This window comes from Scardinius erythrophthalmus (assembly GCF_964197995.2).
Source record: "Scardinius erythrophthalmus genome assembly, chromosome: 10".
Lineage (NCBI taxonomy): Eukaryota > Metazoa > Chordata > Actinopteri > Cypriniformes > Leuciscidae > Scardinius > Scardinius erythrophthalmus.
The window spans coordinates 41,752,974-41,773,536 of record NC_138230.1 but is presented as its reverse complement, the minus strand read 5'-3'; the positions used below and the strand labels follow the sequence as shown (position 1 = coordinate 41,773,536).

Genomic DNA, 20,563 nt, shown 5'->3' with positions numbered 1-20,563 from the left:
TGGCATGGCGAATGCAAATTTATTTTTATTATACAGGGAAGCTAATGTTTGAAATAACCCTGACATGTTGTTTTCTTAGCTTAATAGTGCAATATATTTCTTTTGCACACTTCTGTGTTTTTATTGCACAATATGAATTTTATCATATAAAGCAATGCAAATTTTTGCCTCACAACAATGAACTGGCAAATCTAATTGAGGATAACTACTTAAGAAACACATTTTCTAATGCATGTGCTGATTCTGTGGCATGACTAGAATAAATGATTTATATCCCACTCCCCTCTGTTTCTCACTTCTCACCATCCTTAATAAGCTCTAGGGCCTGTGAGGATCAGCACTACATTTCCTCACAAAAAAAAAAAAAGCATCCAACATGACATGTAGGACGGGTATACATTTGAAGGACCACTTTGCTTTCACATTTATTTTTTATTGGGCTAATGCTAACATTCTCGCAGAAGCATCCTGAAGGGTTATTCTGTATGCAGGGCTTGAACTCGAGCGGATGATCGGCAACACCTGATTCACACTGAGGCAACCGATTCATCTGGGCCAATGAGAGCGTAGGACTGTTGCTGTGTGACTCATTAGCCTTGCAGCATCTGTTTTTGCTGTGCTTCTACTGATTCAAATAGATTAACAGAGACATCCCAGAGAAGTCATTCTTGGGTTTGAAGCCTGAAGCTAAACGGTATAGCCGTGCTCTCCCTAAAATTGTATTTCTGCATTGGAGAAAGGCTTAGAAAGAATGGCTATTAAATGTGACCTATATTCACAAATAGATCAGACACAACACATCACGGCGTGGGAGTCATATGGTGTGTATGCACTGTATGTACCTTGTGCAGTTGTTTAATAGGTATGATGTTTGCTCAATTAATCAAATCATTAATGTGGCACTGATGACTTTAGGTTAATTTACATATTTTGGTATCAATATAACAGTGCACTAAAGGACAAACCCAAATGTTGGAGGCTACATTGTCATTCTCAAAATAGTGTTTTATCAGTGGCAGTGCTTGGTATCCACTAGCATTACTCAAACGTCTGTTTCGGTCACTGATTTAGGCCCACAGAAACCGAAAATAGCTGTTCTGTAAGGACCACTATTGTTGAATACGATTGACAATTAGCATACAGTCTGGATTGGCAGTGTCTGGCAATTAGCATACAGTCTGGATTGACTGATGGTTCTGTTCTGGGCTAGAACTCCTGCGCCGCCTAGCATGGATAAGATCAGGGAGAGCAGCGATAACCCCCCTTAGGGTAAACAGAACAGAACCAATATGAATGTATTGCAGATATCATTAATTCAAGATTTTTAAAGTACAACATGATTTGAGAATTTATTCTGATTCAAGGGGAACCAGAATGCCAAATCCTGACTGACGACAGGAGGAGCTGGGGAGGGAGGAGGGTAATTCGCTCCTGAGAAACGCAATAGCTGCTGATAATAGTGAAGGAGCTTATATATGTATACAGTGATAGGCGTCGTATTCCTATAGGTAGACGTGGATCAGCTCAGAGTCAGCTGATGCGAGCTTGACTAATGTGACGCTATGCTTTATTTTCGACTGAAGATTTTCGGTAGCCAAAATTTCAGTGCATTCCTAGTATCCACCTTATTTTCCAAAGTGGAAGTAAGTTATTTACTTCTGATTCATTAGCTGCTACAGATAAGTATCTTGAAGAATAGCAGTGCAGTAAATGGAAAAACAGTTTGCGCTCCAACCAGTGTGTTTTTGATCACAACAATGCATAAAAATAATATGATATGAAACACCAGTTTACAATATCAAGCAGCATAACGCACTGGTTTGTACAGCTAAAAATAATTGATGACACCGAAAGCAAGTTACAAATTGATTAAAATTAAGATGGATACTTCGATCCTGTAGATAGGTAAGCTAGAAGCATTAATTTGACGTAGTTAAACTACAATCATTAAGTGGCAGTGTGTTTTATAAACAAAAAAAAATTGACATTGTATTATAGTCGTATTTTGTATTGCAAAAACAAAGATAATTTATATCATTATTTTGATAGTCCACTTTAGACCTTATAAGTAACTTAGCAACTATGCCAACTAACTCTCATAAATTTGCAACTACATGTTACCTCTCATTAGAGTATTAGTAGACTGATAGTTAGGTTTAGTCGAATAAGTAGAATAACGCAAAGTTTCCCAAGGGAATGCAAACATTTTGCGAGCGAACGCAAAGTTTCTCAGTGGAACACAAAACTTCTGTGAGAGAACGTAAAAGCATTGAAAAAATTCTAAAACTAAAAATCACCTAATTTATTATTTTTTTGCTTCATCCATGTCCCTTTAGGACCTCCGTACCTCGACTGACATAACCGCGTCGAAAGCATTGCACAGGGACTTTAAAAAAAAGTATGTTAGGGCTGCACAATATATCGAAATTATCGAAATATCGCAAATGTATATATCGCGATATGCATATCGCAACAGCTTGCAATAACTGGGGTCATTCTCAAAAGACAGAGAAAATCACTCACTGCTCTTGGCTGAATAACTTTTGTAGCTTTAATAAGAATCAGTATATACTGTATTTAATTCATACAGTGAAAACTAAGCAGTGTTTATTCTTACATTTGATAATTCAGTTTCTGTTGTTAAATAACCCTAATGTAGGATAACCTGAACCCTGTGGTTTACACTGATGTTAAAATAACACTTCTTATGCTTCAGTAAAACACTGCGGTTCACTTTCAGAAGTTGTAGGGATGTTTTCTTGTCACAAAAAGAATGTGAAACCCGTATGTAGGTTATATCATATATTTTTAAGATAATTTAAGTTTATTTTACACACTTTAGCATTATCGTATCGCATATCGAATTTCGCATTATTTGTTATCACATAGGCTATCGCATTTTTCTTCAATATCGTTCATTTACATCAACTGTCCGAATGAACCAATTCACTATAAGATATGAAAGAGAGGACCGTTTAGGATGAACCGAGTCACTAGAATGAATCAGGTTTTTCAGGATACGAATGTGAGAAAAAGAGCACAGTTTAGGTGAGAACTGTTTGCAGGACTTCTCCAATCATTACGTCTGCTGAAACCCCACCCCTTTGTTAAACAAAGCATTTGTTGCATGTTGGTGAAGACGGTAAAGAGGTGTTTTCTTCTCAAAATCCAATCAACAGCAGATTATAGAACCAAGTCCTTGACCTACATTTCTTTGTTTGTTGATAATCTGTTGCTATACTTCCTTTTCATTGTAATTTTAAAAAACAATGACAGAGTTTGGTCGTGTTACTCCGCAACTTTTATTTAATATAACTGAACTAATGTCACAGTCACACTAGTAAAAGCATTGCAATCTTTAGTCAGTTACTCCCCAACACTGCTGTTCACAAAGTGATTTAAATACTATGACTAATGTCACATGAATACATTCTCCAGCACAGGCATGCGCTAATAACGCCTAGCAGATCATCAGTCTGCTATAAATATATACGTCTTGGACACCGGTTTTATTTCCAGTTCCAAATTGCATATCTGTTTCCACCTTTCAACAATAACATTGCTTCCTCCTTTTGAGAGAGGATTTTCCCCAGTGCGAGTATTGTGCGGATGTTAGCAACCGAGCTAAAAATACATGCAGTTTTACTAATACCACATGATAAAACACAAACACTCTATATAGCGCTCTGGGAGAGCAAAGGCCCAAACCTAATGTGTCGTTTCTTTCAGACCAGTGCACAGTGCACATGGACACTTATAAAAATAACATGACAACAGAGAGCTTTTAGAGAGATGCTGGGCTTTGCATATTTAAAGGATGAGCCACGCCACATGTACACACTCGGACAATCAACTCTTGAGTTACTCTTGTCAGGATACTGGTCTAGATATCCCTTGACATACAATAGTTTGTTTAACATGCAATTTAAAATTTCAGTGTCTTATTTTGCGTTAATGAACCGTACGTTTGTGCTGTACATCCTCTTTAATAATTCACTTTCTCTTTAAACACATCTCTCAACCTTTACCAGATAAAAGAAAAGGAGATTCAGCCATAATTGCAGGTTGTGCTTCTGTCCCGATCACTTGAATCCTGGGTTCAAAGCAGCTGGTGCTGTGTGTGCCCTCTCATGATTAATTCATCAAGTGCTCTGTACTGATGATTATAGCTTTGTAAAGACCCTAAATTAGTGATCATATGTTAATGAATATGCTTCCTGGTTGTTCATCGCAAAGTCTGCCTCAAATTACACTCAAAATACGCCATACATGTACTTCTCAAAATGTCGATATACAAAAATATCAAATGATTTTCTTTAATCTCTTCATTCGCACGATTCACTTTAAAAAATCATATTTTAAATGTAAAAGAAAGGACCTTTTAGCATGAACCGATTCACTAGAATGAATCAGATTTCATAACACTGCACATGAGAGCGAGGACCGTTTATTAACCGAGCCATTAAAGTCACAAAAGAATCAGACTTTATAAGGGGCCATTCACACAGAAGCAGGTCTTTAACTTTTATTTTGGTTTTTAAAGTGCCGTGTCTTACGTGAGACGCTGCAAAAGACGCGAGCGCAACGGTTAAAGACGTCCGTCTAGCGTGCGTTTACATTAAAACACTAAAATCTAAAACTAAAAAAGACGATGAAGACGACGACTAATTTGTATGACTTCTTGGAAACAATATCCAGGCTGTAGATCAACCCTGATCAACTCGCTTTTGGTGAGCGAGTTTGATTATTACGTCAGCTTTAAAGTCCGGATCAGTTCACCATTTCTATAACTGTCTGGTTACCAACATTCTTTAAAATATCTTCTTTTGTGTTCAACAGCTCATTCAGGTTTGGCACAACATGAGGGTGAGTAAATTCATTTTTGGGTGAACTATCCCTTTAACTGTTTTTTTTTCTATGTATGCAAAAACAAATTTTACAAATGAAAACTCTGCCTCAGATTACAGCGGTTTTCCCATAAATGTAGGCTATACTTCTCAAAGTACAGATTAGAGCGATTCAAATGTCTGTTTGTTGAGCATGTAGTGTGTTTACACATAATTCGTCTTTTCATTCACTTACCTCAGGCCTCTTAGGGATTTTGTGGTTTTATTATTTATCTGAATCTGATGTAAGGCACATATAAAGCATTGTTAATGTAATATAATATAATATAAGCTCCGCCTGGGGGAAATGAAGATGTGTCATAACAAAAGCTAAAAGGCTACTCATCATAACTGCTCATCCAATCTTGGTCATTCACGGCATTGACTTCATATAAGGCTTATAGAGGCTCGGGATCTCTGATTGGACGGCTGCGGCTCATCAGATGCTGTGGGGGTTGAGGCAGTCTGTACATGGATGAGCTTTAGTGTGTGTGTGTGTGTGTGTGTGTGTGTGTGTGTGTGTGTGTGTGTGTGTGTGTAGTTTCATCTAAGCTGTAATGTACATGGGCACAGCTGAAGCATTCTGTGTGTTGAAATACTCTTTTCATCTATAAATAGACTGCATCACAAACAGACTCTGCATACAGTCATGAAACATGAATATGGGTTGCACATGAAATTACTAAAATGCAAAGATGTTGTGAACTGACTTTTCCTTTGCTTTATCTATTGTCTTGAACTGTTCACAGGAATTTATTAACATGGTTGAAGCTTCTCCTGAGCTATTGGGATTGTGATCGTAATGTGTGGATGATTTTGTGCCTAAAATAAAATACGCATTACTAGTAAATTAGCTCCCTCAAGTGGTCTAAAGGCCATGTTACAGTGAGAGGATAAGAAACAAGTTTGGATGTCATTGAACATCATATTATGTTGAGCAAGTTGTCAACATTACATTAAAAAAGCTATTCACAATTATGACACATAATAATACAATTAATGAAACCAAAACCAACAAAAAATACAAATAGGTGTGTGTCAACTTGCACTTGGGTGTTTTAAACTTAACATCTTTCTTTCTTTCTTTTTTATGAAATAATGTTGTAGAAGTTTGATATGTGATATTATCCATGCTGATAGGTATGAAAGTTCATGTTACATTCTGATCTCAAATGAAATGGTAATATTTATTTTTTCTCAGTAGCCAGTAAAATAGAAGATCATTGCATTTACTGCTATTGATTATGTGAATTTAAATTAACATATTATTAAGTTAACATATTATATATTGTAAGTTGCATGTCATGTAAATGCTTTGATGTTCCTGTAGTATTGTTCAGTATCATTTTAATATTTCTAATAATGCAACACACTAACTTATCAAATATATGAATAATTAATGAGGATCACAGTGACTCCACCCTTCCAGTGAGACAGGTGTTTTTCTATTGGCTGGACGGTGAACGCTTCACTCCTGATTAATTGATGATGCTCTTGGTAACTCTGTCTGTTGATCACATGACACACCCCTTTCCTCTATGCTCTGCTGCTTAAAGTTTGTGTAACTTATAAATGATAAATGGTCTAAGTACAAGGCTTTGCAGATGGCAGTGTAGTATAAAATTAAAGTTCGCAGGCTGTTTCTTGTGGAGCTCACATGCCTCAAGCTAAATGAAGTCAACAAGTTACACTTGAGCTGGGATTTGTGTAATTATATTAAAAGTCCTTCTATTTATTTGACGGTCTACATTGCTGGTATTTTTTTTTTCTTTTTGAAGAACACAAAATTGAAACATTTTCTAAACCACAAGAACATTATGGTAAAAGGTTTTTCCTTTATTTTCCCACATCAAACTTACACCAGGTTGCATTCAAGGGTTTTTCTAAATTTTGATTGAAACATTACTACCATTTTTACCAGGACACATTTGTTTTATCATTAAAAACAGTGGTTCCTCACCTGTGCATGAGGCTTCCAGATGGCTCTCAGTTTGAGAAAATCCAAAATTTTGTAATCAAATTACAGAAATCTTTAGCAGACAAAGGGTCTATTTTTGAGCATAACATCCCATGGAGTTATGCCATTTTAATAATCAAAAGGACAAGTCACTCATTCATTACAACTAACTCAAGAGGAGCTCATAATTGGACAAAGGAGCTTGCAAACTTAAAAACTAAAAAAAAAAACAAGACACAGAAAAAACCTAAACCCATTAAAACAAAACATCATGATCCAACAACTAAAATCCTTTTAGAGAGGTTTATAGCACATAAAACCCCAAATACAACACTCTCACAACAACCAAGTACTTGAAATTTAAACAGGTTACCTGTGTATGCAAGTCCTCTGACGTGATTTGTATTAAAACAACTGACCAAACAGAGTAATTAAAAAAGAAAAGGAAAATAAAACCTGTTGAAACAGATACTATATACATATTGCCATACGAACATTAGATTAAAAGGTATTACTCTGTAAAATACCTCAACAAAAGGTAGAAACTAACCTGTTTCCACAGCAAGACAAAGGTAGAAAGGTACTCAAGGGTACTGTTTAATCCAACAAAGCTGTTAAACCTGAACATGAGAAATTTCCAGCAATGGCGTTTCTCTTAAAAAAGGAACAAATCTTGATTTTAACGTCTAAGATGTCAAAAATAGGTGACTTCTGCATAAAACGTGAGAAAGGGCAAACTGCTCACATAATTGAACTCTTTATTAAAAAACTACTTGGAGATTAAAACAAATTCAATTTGCCAATCTACAGCTCGACTCCCGATCTTTGCTCAATTTACATTACATTTACATACATCACACTTTAAAATTCATCAGATCACATATCTGGTCTGCCTAAATGAGCCTGATCTACCAGAAAAGCTTAATAAAGTGGAGACCATCCCATATAAAGAGTGTGACAAGATCCTTGGCAGCGATTGGTTGATCCAAGAACAAAGGAGTTGACGGTTGGAGATGATTGGCTTGCTGCTTTGTGGTGGGCTGAGAATGAGACCTGGAGAGGTAGATGAGGAGCAGAAAACACTCTGCCTCCTCACAGAGGTCTTGGGGAGCTGGAGTTTGCGGATTTGCCGTCACCTCTCAGTGATGAAAGCCTAGCTGTCTCGAACGGGCCGTCCAACAACATATTTGCAATCGGGAAACCTCGGGAAAATCGCAAACCTCACACCCCGATTTACGTGTTGGGAATTAACTTGGAATGGCTATAAATGAATTGTCAATAAACCCCTTTTTATATAGTGTAATATATAATGCATTTATAAAAGGAAACACTTAGCCTCTACAGTGATTTATCTATGGTTTACAAAGAGAAAAACAATCTGCAAGATCACGGTCTTTTTCAGGGTTGATCTACAGCTTGGATGTTGTTTCCAAGAAGTCAAACAAAGGGTTAGTCGTCGTCTTCGTCGTCATCTTCGCCCTCATCTTCTGCAGCCCTCTTTCGTTTCTCTCCTCGAACTCCGGCCTCCTCTTCTACACAGAATACACACGTCAGTCGTTAGAGAACAGTTCAACACAAAAGCGACAATTTTAAGATGTCTGGTGGCATAATTAATGCTTACCCTCTCCTTCCTCTTCCTCTTCTACATAATCATCATCATCTTCCTCATCCTGTTACAGAAGGAATCCATTGTTATTACGAGGTCGAGTTGCGAATGTTAAAAACCGGTAGAAGCTACATCACCTGGATGTCCTCTTTCATTAGATAGGACAGCCCAACTTCTCCACCCTCGGAGCCTTCCTCCTCTTCCTCCTCCTCCTCTTCCTCGTACTCCCCAAGATGCCCTGCTCCTTCCTCGCCATCCTCATCATCATCTGCATAATAGAACAAGAATTAATGACTTGATGTTGCATGCTTTTACAACTTTATGCGTCCATTGGAGGATGAGCATAATAATCTGCAATTAAAAGAGATTCAAACTCTTGGTTCTCACCATCATCGTCAGCCTCAGAGTCTGGAGCTTCATTGTCTTCTGCGTCAAAGCCGTCCAGGTATGTGACCTGAGGAAGAAGCTCAAAGATGCTTTCCCTGTAGTCCTCCAACGTGGTGATCTCACAGTTGAACAGGTCCAAACTCTTCAGGTTCTTTAGGTTTTGCTGAGGGTTGAGAAGCATGTCAGACATCAAACAAGGTTGAATGGCCTCTAACTTGCGTTTAAAATTGACTGTACATTAGCTGAAGGGCTGATGATATCATCTCCAAAATATATTTATATAATATTAATTGAGAACTATGGTGTAAATGCATCAGTGTTTTTACCAGGGCCTCCAGTGTGCTGAGCTCTTTGATCTTGTTACCACTCAAGTTTAAGTAAGTCAGGTTGGCGCATTTCTCTGCAAGCGTCTCCAGTGCACCCGTGATATTATTATCACTCAGCTCCAACTGTAAAAGAGAATTGCCCTTAAAATGAAATTAACTGGAAAGTTAAGAGATAAATAAACATCTTGGCAAAAAAAAACAAGCTTTAAAAATTCACAAAAAGCAAAAAAACACAATGTACTGAGAAGCCGCTGTTTGTTAGTGTAATTACACAAGTACTTAGTAATGTATAGATCCAATTATGTGTTTGTAAGACCGATTTACCATTGTAATCATGCAATGTGTTAAACATTAATATTTTGCCACATCACACTACTTAAGTTTCCATTAGGCATTCTCCATTCATTTTTGCACACTTTAATAATACAACGTGTCTACATTAATATGTAAACTGTGTTACGGTATCGGTTTTCTGCATGGTTAGAACTTGAAACACAACAGATCTTCTTGTTAAGAGAATTTCTGAAATTAAAGCTTAATCTCTTGACTGACCTTCCTCAGTTTTGGCAGTGAGGGTAGTTTGGCCAGGGAGGTGAGACCCACGTTGACCATGCTGAGGAACTCCAGCTCCTTAAACTCATCTGTCAGGCCTTCAATCTCACCGTCACTCGTGCGGCAGTTATCCACCACCAGCTCTGCTACCTGCAGGAGGGATGAACATAATAAAGGCCCTTGGTGAGCAAAGAAATTGTTTATTTCATACTATTGCCACGAATTACCACAATGCAACATTCAATAACTGCTTATATTACAAGTAATGCTAATGGATATGTAATTTAATTCCCTAATTTAAGACTTTTCTAATGTTGGTTTAACTCATTAAATACTAAGATTAAATATAAAGATTAAAAGGTGAAGCAAAAACAATGAGTGTTTTCTAACAGGTTTTTAAACACTACCCCCTTGCTATTGGTTGAACAAACAAAGTCCCGCCCCCAAACTCGCGCCATTGGTTGAACCAGTGTTGCTAGTTCGGATTTTAGAAACAAACAATACCCCAATAACTCCACTGCATTTACACTTTTTGGGGAATTCAAAATAATTGTCTTAATTTCATGACCTAGTACATCATCTTTAAGGGTATCGTGAGAATGTATGTTTATCTGCCTAAACAAGAGTGAAACTTAAAACTTGGTACCGACTGAATATTTGCCGCACAAACCCAAAAAAGTGAACTAAAGAGACAAATAAACAAGTTTCGAAACTTTATTTTTTTATAATAAATATTTTAAATAAAAAGGTTTATGGTCTTTGAGTAACGTGCCCATGTTCTTATAACACATCGAAATGTAAACGCAGGCACGCACTCCAGGCTGCAGCCCTACTATTTAAATATTCAATAACTTGTCCTTATGGAAAAATACTACATTTTTCACCACGTGATGTGTACTTGATAATGTTTACCCATTCATCGCTCAGGATTTGAGCTGAATTACTTTCAGTCTCTCACAAGTAGATTTTCAGAATGGTCGCGATTATGCGCGAGGTGGTAATATTTTGCTGGTGACGCAAGAGATACACCCGAGTTAAAAGCCATGTATGATTTATACACGTCAAAGCATTAACTCAAGCTCGTGTAAAGGATCCCTCATTTAAAAGGAGCGTGCTCCTCTACTTCGGTTCAGGCAAGCCTACTACAATAATCTACTAAAATCGGAGGAGAGGAAGGGGGGCTCGCCCCTTCACCATCTGCCACATTCCTTCAATTAATAAAACGGTGACGGATAACCCAAACGGCTTCGTAAAGCCGAATTCGTGTTGCTTAACTTCGGTATTGAATAATGTTATCGGAGGTTACATAAATACGCCATTAACGTAACCATTGAGGAAAATGGCAACTTGTTTTTTCAAACGGTTCGTAACGGTCGAGCGAATATTTCTGGTTTACACGCCAGATCCTTTCTAAACACCACGTAGGCGTTGTGTGAATCAGAAATCGCTCAACTCCGATTAATAAAAACGGAGTCAAAGCCACAAAACATCGTCTCAACTATTGATGCAACAAAATGACTTCCACTCCCCGCCCGTCAACACGGAGTCTCGAGCAGCATTTCACACACACCATCCTCGCCACACACACAGCGAGGCGCTGCAGAAGCCATGAACGCTTAATTATGCAGTTTGACCTGACATTCGCTCCGATATGTGCTTGTGCTCTCAAACTCTGAACATAATGGCTTTGAGAGTCTTAGGAGGAACACCGAAGGCAAATGCCACTGAATGTCAAATATCGAAGAGTTGGCGAGTAAGATGTCCGTCTTTGGAAGACGAAACTGTTTTCCTAGGTTAGAGAAGCCATAGTGAGGTAGGCATCCGTGAAGCTTGCCTACAATAAACTTTTTATGCGAGCAGATTTATTCGCGTGATGTTTTGGTTAGTATTTTGCATTAATGGCCGGTTGGGCTATTGATTCCTCTCACAACACTGACGTTTTGTTTCAATTTCTAACGTACTGTTTCCCGCTGGAAGCGATAACATTATCGTATCGAGGACTATAATAACGTCGTAACCGAATTGGACTTCACTTGTTGAGTAATAAACATCGTTTCTGAAACATTACATAAAAAATGGTCTTAAAAATGTAAGCATATTATTTTGAGGTACTATTTGGGACGCCCACATCGACAAGTCTAATGCAATGGCGAAGGAGAACGAGTTCACATGAGTTTTACGCGCTCAAATAACGATTATATTTGACTACTTTTCTGAAATAATCTTGTTATAGGTCTAAAATGTGCATTCTGTGATGCGTTCATCCATGCCTAAATATCTCAATCGCATCCATGTAATTGCCCATGTGGTATAACAGCCGTGCTGCCATTCAGCGGAGTCTACTGACTATCCGTAAGTGCAGGATGGACAGGTTGCCAACTAACATCATTTCTTGTTTCCGTGGAAAAATAAATAACTAAAGCGCTCACCTCCGCTGGAGTTCTGTTCCTCAGCTCTAAACTGATCCTCTTCTTCATCTCCATTTTGTTGGTGATTGCTGCACTGGGTTAGACCGTTTAAAGAAAAAAAATTGTCAGAAACTCCTGAGCGCGGACCTACGGCTCGGCTATCTTCAATGGCTGCCGTTCTCTAACTGATCCTCCATGATACCTCGCACCCAACCCCCTTTCTGAGACCCCGCCCTCACTGCGCCCTGATTGGTTCGTTGTTATTTTCAAACCCGTGAGTGGTGGACCAGCCTGTCGCTCAAACGGATCATGCTTATCAACATAATCGGTCTTTGTAGACTCACCTGATTGGTTGGAAATACGCGCGCAGTAAATTTTAGACGGGACGGTCAGAACGTCAGTATGAAGCTTTCAAACTGTTAATCCGCCCATTCTTTGTTCTCATTGGCGCCTGGAAGCGATGTCCGTGTGCTTTAATACTCCAGTAATTCGAAATCAATTTGGAGACCAGGTTAGAATTGTGTATTTTAAAGAGCCTAAAGTGAACACTAACATATTATAGAAAGAAAATAAGTGATATTTTCCCCCTCACTTACAAACAAAAAGTGTTTTTCCTTTCAGCACAAATGCACTCATAATACTTTGAGCGTCTTCCATACAATAATTCTAACAAAATGGCTGACCATAAACCCAGACAGTCATGGTGGCTTGAAGGCTGCACGCACGCCACGCCATCTGTCCCATGTAACGTGGTGCTGATCGCTTCACCAGAGAAGCCGGCAAGCCATAAAGGGCCATTAGGTCGTAGAGTACAAGCTGACTGTTAGATTCTTGTTATAACTTCATTTAAAATTGCAGAGTTGCTTCAAAAATGTCTTTATTTTAAAATAGCCGAAAAACAATAGTCCCCACCTATTAGACGGAAATAAGCCCTGATGTAAAATGAACGCTTTCAGCAATGTGCATTAGTGCAATACCCCAAGGTGACCACTAGGGCACGGGCAGTACATGGCACACTGACCCTGAAGTGGAATGGACACCACAACTGATCTCCTAAGCTGATTTATCTAGGCTGCCAGAGAAGAACTGAATAATCTTTTGTAAAAAAAAAAAAAAAAAAAATTTGAACACACAACCTATTTGTTTGTTCGTCTGTCAAAAGAGCTACGAGCATATCTCAAACAGTATGAGAAATTAGCTTTTAATTTTATTAATTAATTTATAAGATAATTGCATTATCATAGTTATAAAAATATACCCTTGTATAGGTAAAAAGGGACACTTTTTACCTATACAAGGGTATATTTTTATAACTGTATACTTTATAAACACTGCATTTTTATAATATATAAAATATGAATTTTATTGAAAATTGAATACCATGGGCATTTTTACAATTTTTGCAGTTTTTCTTTCCCAGAATTATATTTTTACACAGCAGATAAACTATATATAAATAATTTTAGATTTGCTTTTCAATACAAATCAGATTCAACAATCCCGACCCTCACCAACAAATCCCTGGGATTACATCCATGCTATAATATCTTTTAATTACAATATCCCTTTGTTGTTGTTTTTGTTTGCAAACATATAGATAACGCCCAGTATTTAGATGTTGACAACAGGCAGGAAACAGGAAATGCTCTAGCAAGGTGGAGAAGGGGTATAAGATGTCTTGATCATTTACATTATTTTGGACACAACTTGACAAGTAAATGTTGAACAACGATGCCATAAAAACCCTCTAGATGGCAGACAGTGAAAGGACATGGTTGAAACCAGTTCGGACTGGTTAAGACTGCTTGTGTACCTTGTGGCCTTATAGGAAGCTGTCGCTAGATGGGGCACTAGAGCTTTACACAGACATTTTACTCATACACAAACTATTAGGCTAACATGTTTGGAATGCACACTTAAAACCATTCATCCCATTTTAACATGTAAACAGACAAACAAGCGCTTCAACTTTTGTAAGAAATTGAGCAGGTGTAAGACTGACTTGTATCGGACCGAGTTAACTAGCCTAATGACTGGTAATATTCATTATGCTTGAACCCTGGGACTTCTCTTGCTTGACCTTGATTGAGGGCCATTGTCACGTCTTCTCAATGTTTCCTGCAGCCTTTTGTCCTCCGGCTGCATGGTGGCCCGCTGGGGGGGTCGACAGATGGGGGACAGGGTTTCACGTTCAGGCAAGGATAATGGGAGACACACACTAGTGTATTCTCATGCAAAAAAAACCACAATGGGCCAACGGCAGAGAGACTGCCTTGGGAATCCCAAACAAGTGTTTAATACAGGAGTGATTGAGACAAATACACCGCCAAGCACAAAAGACAGACCCAAGAGGCTCAAGACAGACGTTTTAGGCTATAAGTGTGAGGACTATTTAGAGCAATTAGTCAGTCATTCAAATGGAGAACTCACACAATATACATATACTTTTATGCTCAGCTAGTAGTTTTAAAGCCTTTTTATAAGTTTGTATTTATAGTGATACATTTCACCTCTACTTGTATGGTGATCATTCAAATAATTATTTTGTGATTTGAGATATTTCTCAGATTTTAAGAGTTCTATGTTGTAATTTTGTGGAAAAATACATTTCCTCAAAACATTCTGCTCTAAATGTATTGTGCACTCTTATAGAGTTTGTAAATGGTGTAGTAAGCTGTAGAATTAGTCCTGAATACTTGAACTCCATTACGGCACTTGAACAGAGTTTCCCTAATAAAGCGAGCAAAACACAATAGTATGAAGTTCTGGCCTTGGTTAGGAATAACAAGAGGAATGTGAGAGACATTTAATTGGATCCAGGTGTAACTGCCAGCCCACATGAACAAGGTCAAGTGTGCGTGGGTTTGTGGGATTAAGGCTATAGCGGTTTGGGATATGGATACCAAATCCTGGGAAAATGCTGTCTTTTTAGGACAACGCTGTGTAAATCACAAGCAGAAATTAAAAAAGTGACAAAAAGGGCACTTATAATGAAAACAGAAACTGATTCAAAACGGCTGTTAGCATTACTGTTTTGTATTCGTAAACAAGATGACACATTATTAAGTTATTTTCAGACATGAAAGCAAGTCAGTGATATTTTTGTGAGTTGTTGGATCCAACACTGTTCATTCATCATATGCTACAGCCAAAGAGGAAGACTTATTTCATGTGGTTGTTTAAGACTTTGAAGCTTTGTGAATGAACATATTGATCACACAAATCTGCACTGGAGCCAGTTTCTAAAACACTGCATTAACAAAGGGTTTATTTGTGCATATCTTCAGTATATCACACCCTGCAGTGTTACAGTATAACATGTAAAGGCGTGTGAGGGTGTGTTTGCGAGTGTGTCAGGGAGTGACACACTCTCTTTGTTCACTGTGTCGAGGGAGTTTATGAATATAACTTGAAAGGATAGGACAATGGTAATGCCTGACACAGTCTGTAATTTGTAAACTAAACCAATCACAGTTAGTTTTGTTCTGTGTCATGTTTAGGGTGACAATAACAGACCGGAGTGTGAAACTCTTGGACGTATTTTAAAGGGATACTTCACCGCTGGAAAGATGAATGTGTATTTAAATTGGGTCATTTATGTAGTTGAAATGTGAAATTATTTGAGAAGTTGGTGCCTTCTAGACTGAGAAAAGCCAGAAAATGTATTTTTGGCTCATGTGGATGAAAGACAACAACTCCCAGTGCACTTGCTTTGCTGCCCTACGAGGACACTCCCAAGCCACGCCTCCCGGTTACAGAGGGCAGTGTCGGAAGAAATGATACAGCTAGGCTACTAGTCGACTCGAAACTGAAAAGACAGTGTTTTATCGTAAGATCCCCCTATGGGCGGGTTGAAGACATGCGGGACGAGCTCCTCCTACTGGCTGGAGTCTCTCGCCTCTGGACAGAAAAGCCTCCGATGACACTATGATGATTTTGCGTCATTTTAGTTTTTTTCCGACACACAATACAGAAATCTCTCATCTCAGGGGGACATGAGGGAGGAAAGCACGGTCATTCGAAAATAACAGGTTTCTACAGATACAAAGCTCAATGCTAATCGGTGAAGTATCCCTTTAAAGTGTCAATGTCACAAACTTTACACACTTCACATACTTTTGCAAATCCTGCATTTATTTGATCCTGATAATTGCTCATTGTCACTGTTGTAAATACAACAGCATTCTTTTTCCATGAGGGGGTTTGACGTCATAGCATCTTTGTTTCCAGGCGGACCATTACAGAACGCGACACACACACATATCCCAGACATCCTGTAGAATTGCCAGTTCAGTGTGCCTTATCCATCAGTTGTTCAGCCATCGGTCCGAAAGCCTGAGACTAGGGTTAAACTAACTAAACTACATTTTTCAGTTATTGAAATTCTTTCAAAACAGTATAGCTTTACTGGTGACAAGAAGCTTTTTCCAACGATTTGCGGTACAGAGCAACCAAATGCAACATTGTTGTTTACATACTTTATAACTTGTGATACATAATATATAACTTGAATGGTGAGTGAGCTGAGGTAATCAAACACTTTCGGATCACTCGCTGCTTGAAAGTCTGATTCATTTTAACGAATCGGTTCATCCTTAATGGTCCGCTCTCTCATATAGTTTTGGAAAGACAGATTCATTCTATTGAATCAGTTTATTCAGACATTTCCATAAAGATAAACCAATTTAAGTCTCATCATGGCATTTTAGTAAAATTTATAAAGCAGAATATTTACTCCATCACTATGCCTATATGCAGTTATATAAATGAAGAAGTATATTATTTTTTTTTGTTTTTTTGTATTAGTTTCTATAGTTAATAAAATCAGTTCAGTTTAATTGGGATGGTTCATTCATTAATTGATTCATTAAAAAAACTACCCACATTGATTTGTGCCAGAATATTAAAGAGTTTTGATTAAATTATTAATTATATAATTGGATAGTTATTTAAAAAATGATTGTCATATAAGTAGCTTCAATGTAGTTTGATACTTTTTGTATCATAAATTGGCCTACCAGTACCTTGTAGTGTGGCGTACCATAGTATAAGACTATGTTGACTGTTAAAATTAGGATTAGATCGTAGCTTGAAAAGTTTTAAAGTGGCTTCACTCACACTGGTCTCTATGGAAATATGTCCACACTTGCATCTTTATCTTATTCAAAGGCTTTGAATGCCCTGTGGTCAAAAGGATGAGTCAAATCAGATGATGTAATCATCTTCCAGGAAATTCCCAATCCTGTTTAATAAGGCGTCTTTCAGTTACTAATTGCCTTGAAACCCCCAGCACAGAAACCATGAGACAGAGCAGCAGTGAACAGATACAGGCTGTTATCAATGACCGTCCAGTTCAAAAGGAAGAACTCTAGAGATTAACTGAGATATGTGTGAAGGAGATAAAATGACTAAACCCAATTTATGCCCATTCATTCTCCCCTTCCCCCTTTCCTGTTCCTTTCCAAAATTCACTGCTCTCCAAATCCACTCACACCTTAAACTTCCTACTGAGAAAAAGTATTTAAAAAAACAAAAACAAAAAATGAAGACGTCGTCAGTGGACACACACTTGACCTAATTTGGACTAACTGGAGCTCCTGTACTCTGGGAGTGTGAGGTGGAGGTCACTTACAAATCAGTCCCAGAGAAACCCAGCCTCTGTTTTCTTAGGCTTCTCAGGATAGCCATTCTGACCATAATCCACGACTGATTTACAAAGGAAAAAGCACATGAACCTGAACACTGTTCAAGGTCAAGGACAGGGGTCCTTAAATCCTCCTGTGGGGACAAGAAGAATGCTAACTTGGGACTAAGCTTTTAACCATTGCTGAAATACATGAGAAGCTAAACCAGTGCATTTTTACTATTTTTAATAAGAGTAAAATCTATCTATCTATCTATCTATCTATCTATCTATCTATCTATCTATCTATCTATCTATCTATCTATCTATCTATCTATCTATCTATCTATCTATCTATCTATCTATCTATCTATCTATCTATCTATCTATCTATCTATCTATCTATCTATCTATCTATCTATCTATCTATCTATCTATCTATCTATGTTAGGGAATCATTATCTGTAGTTTTACTGACACATGTGGATGTCTTAGCGGTGTGGTTATAACAGCTGACCGTCGTTCATTTCTGCCTTTGCTGTAGTTACAGACCGTTTTTCTTAGTGAGCTCATTTCCTGCATGTGCTTCCAGGAAAGGGAACCATGGGAACCAGAGATTTTGCAGGTATCCCAAACTTTGGCCTCTATCCCAAATGCCTTTTTTCCCTATACATCTGCACTGTGGGTGGGTTTAAAGAGAAAAACCCCATAAACTCTAAATACTCAAAACCAAATCCATTTGGACCAGCTTTATACCTGTAAAACATGTGAATGCATCACCAGTCATATTACAACAAATGCTCCGCTAAAGGGCACCGTTGAGACTAATAATCAAATCTTTTAACATCCATGAAACCGTTCATCTCAAGGTTCTTTAAAAACGGTTCTTTAGATTATTAAAATGTTCTTCACATATAAGAAAAAAAGTTTTGGTTGCACTCTATTTTACAGTATGTGCACTTACGTGTATTTACAGTGTAGTTAGGCCTACCTAAGAAAGTACTGGTCATATAAGGTAACTTGGGTTAAGATCAGGTCAGATAAGATCAGATACATGGGGAACAGGCCTGTAAATAAAGTGCTACCAAAGTTTTTTTTTATTTTTTTTTTAGAACTGTTCATTAAGGATTTAAAATGGATCTTTATTTTTAATGTAATGTCCTGAAAGTTAAGCTATTCCACTTATTGCATTCTTTCCTTTGGAGACTGTAAATACAATATTGAAGAAAACCTTGAGTCCAGACATGCAGTGATTCATCAAAGTGTTATATAACCGCTTTATGGTGCATAAGACATCCTTCATGGCAGAGAGGGTTCAGTTCCTCCCAGCTGTGTCAACTGCATCTTCTCATTTAAACGCATGTTGTTGTGTGGTTGATCTGGGTTCATGCTGTATCAAAAAGACTATTCTTATCACTTGAGAACATCTCTCAGTGCCAGCATTAAATGAGCGATCTGCAGATGGGGGGATAAGTGTAAACAGTCTGTTGCTTTCAGACTTTATTCTTGGCTTTCAGCAAGTGATTCAAAATAATAGATGTTGGACTAAATATTGGCCATGTGTTTTTTACTCCGTTATATCTGATTCCATATGTTGGAGCTTTAACATCATGGAAAGTTCAGATCAATGCCAGAATTGTGTTTTTTTTTTTCTTTTCTACGGTTGGCTACTGCATGGACTGTGTGTTACAGCATGGCATTTTAAACTTACACTCCTTTATTGGTATCTATGAAAAAACTTTAACATCCATTGAACCTTTCCGTACCACAAAAGTTTTTTTCATAGTGAAAAAAGTTCTTCTAATTATTAAAATGTTTTTTACCCTAAGAAAAGAAAAATGGTTATTTTTTAGAAATGTCCACTGAAAGGTTCCTTTGGGGAACAAAAAATTGTTCTTTTGGGCATCAATGCATATATATATATATATTTTTATTGTATAACCATCTAATGTTAATCAAACCTGTCATGACTTACTGCATTATTTATGGGTTCAATATAAGTTAAGCTCATTAAACTGTTTTTTTTTTTTAAAGAACAATACATGTTACAATGAGGTACATTAGAACTAAATTGTGGCCAATTTTCAGTGGATTTAAAAGCTGAAATGTGAATCTTACAATTTTATAAATGCAACTTAATTAATTAATCCGTCTATTAAAACGTATTTATTATTTAAGATGTAAAGATGTTTTCATCATTCACGGTCGTTTAAATTGCAAAATTGGTGTAACTTTACACGGAAAAGTTAAGTAAGTGATTTTTTCCCACAATTAAAATCAAGTTAACAAGCAACAAAATTGTTTACATCCTGTGGCTACACTTTAATGTTCACTTACATTAAGTAATCCAAAAGAAAATTCTACATTTTCTGATTGGGCTCAACTTGCACTGAACACAGAATATTTCTTTAATCTCTAATCATAAAGAGAAATGAACGCATAAAAAGAGTGAGTTTAGTGTGTAAGCAGTCCATGATGCAGAATTCCTCACAGGTTCTTACAGTGTGCATGGAAAACAGCTTCTGGATGAAAGCCCAGATTCCATGCAAATGCTCTCTGCTAAACACTCACAAATATTTTCTCCCACCGTCTTGTCCATTGTGGGACCTCACAGCCAGAGCGGCAGATCCATCCCATCTCCCACTGGGGTCTCCGGCGACCCCCGAGACCCATCTTCTCTCTGTTCTCACGTACACACATCCCATCCGATGCGCTGGTCAGCCGTGCCCACGCGGAGAGATCAGTGGGAGTGTGGCTAACATCCTGCTCACATGTAAATCAAGAGAGAAGCCCATGCACCATTCACCCCCACTGGAGA

The 20,563-nt window shown here is 37.7% G+C and overlaps 1 protein-coding gene across 1 annotated transcript; it reads right to left on the bottom strand.

The window, feature by feature from the left end:
• Positions 1-6,709: 6,709 nt before the first annotated feature.
• On the bottom strand, positions 6,710-12,362 carry anp32e (acidic (leucine-rich) nuclear phosphoprotein 32 family, member E). The gene is made up of 7 exons (XM_081375902.1): positions 12,144-12,362; positions 9,715-9,864; positions 9,163-9,285; positions 8,837-8,999; positions 8,587-8,717; positions 8,465-8,513; positions 6,710-8,375 (listed from the first exon to the last, which is right to left on the bottom strand). The coding sequence occupies exons 1-7, from the start codon at positions 12,195-12,197 to the stop codon at positions 8,293-8,295; spliced, it is 753 nt and encodes a 250-aa protein (XP_081232028.1). The 5' UTR covers positions 12,198-12,362; the 3' UTR covers positions 6,710-8,292.
• Positions 12,363-20,563: the final 8,201 nt, after the last annotated feature.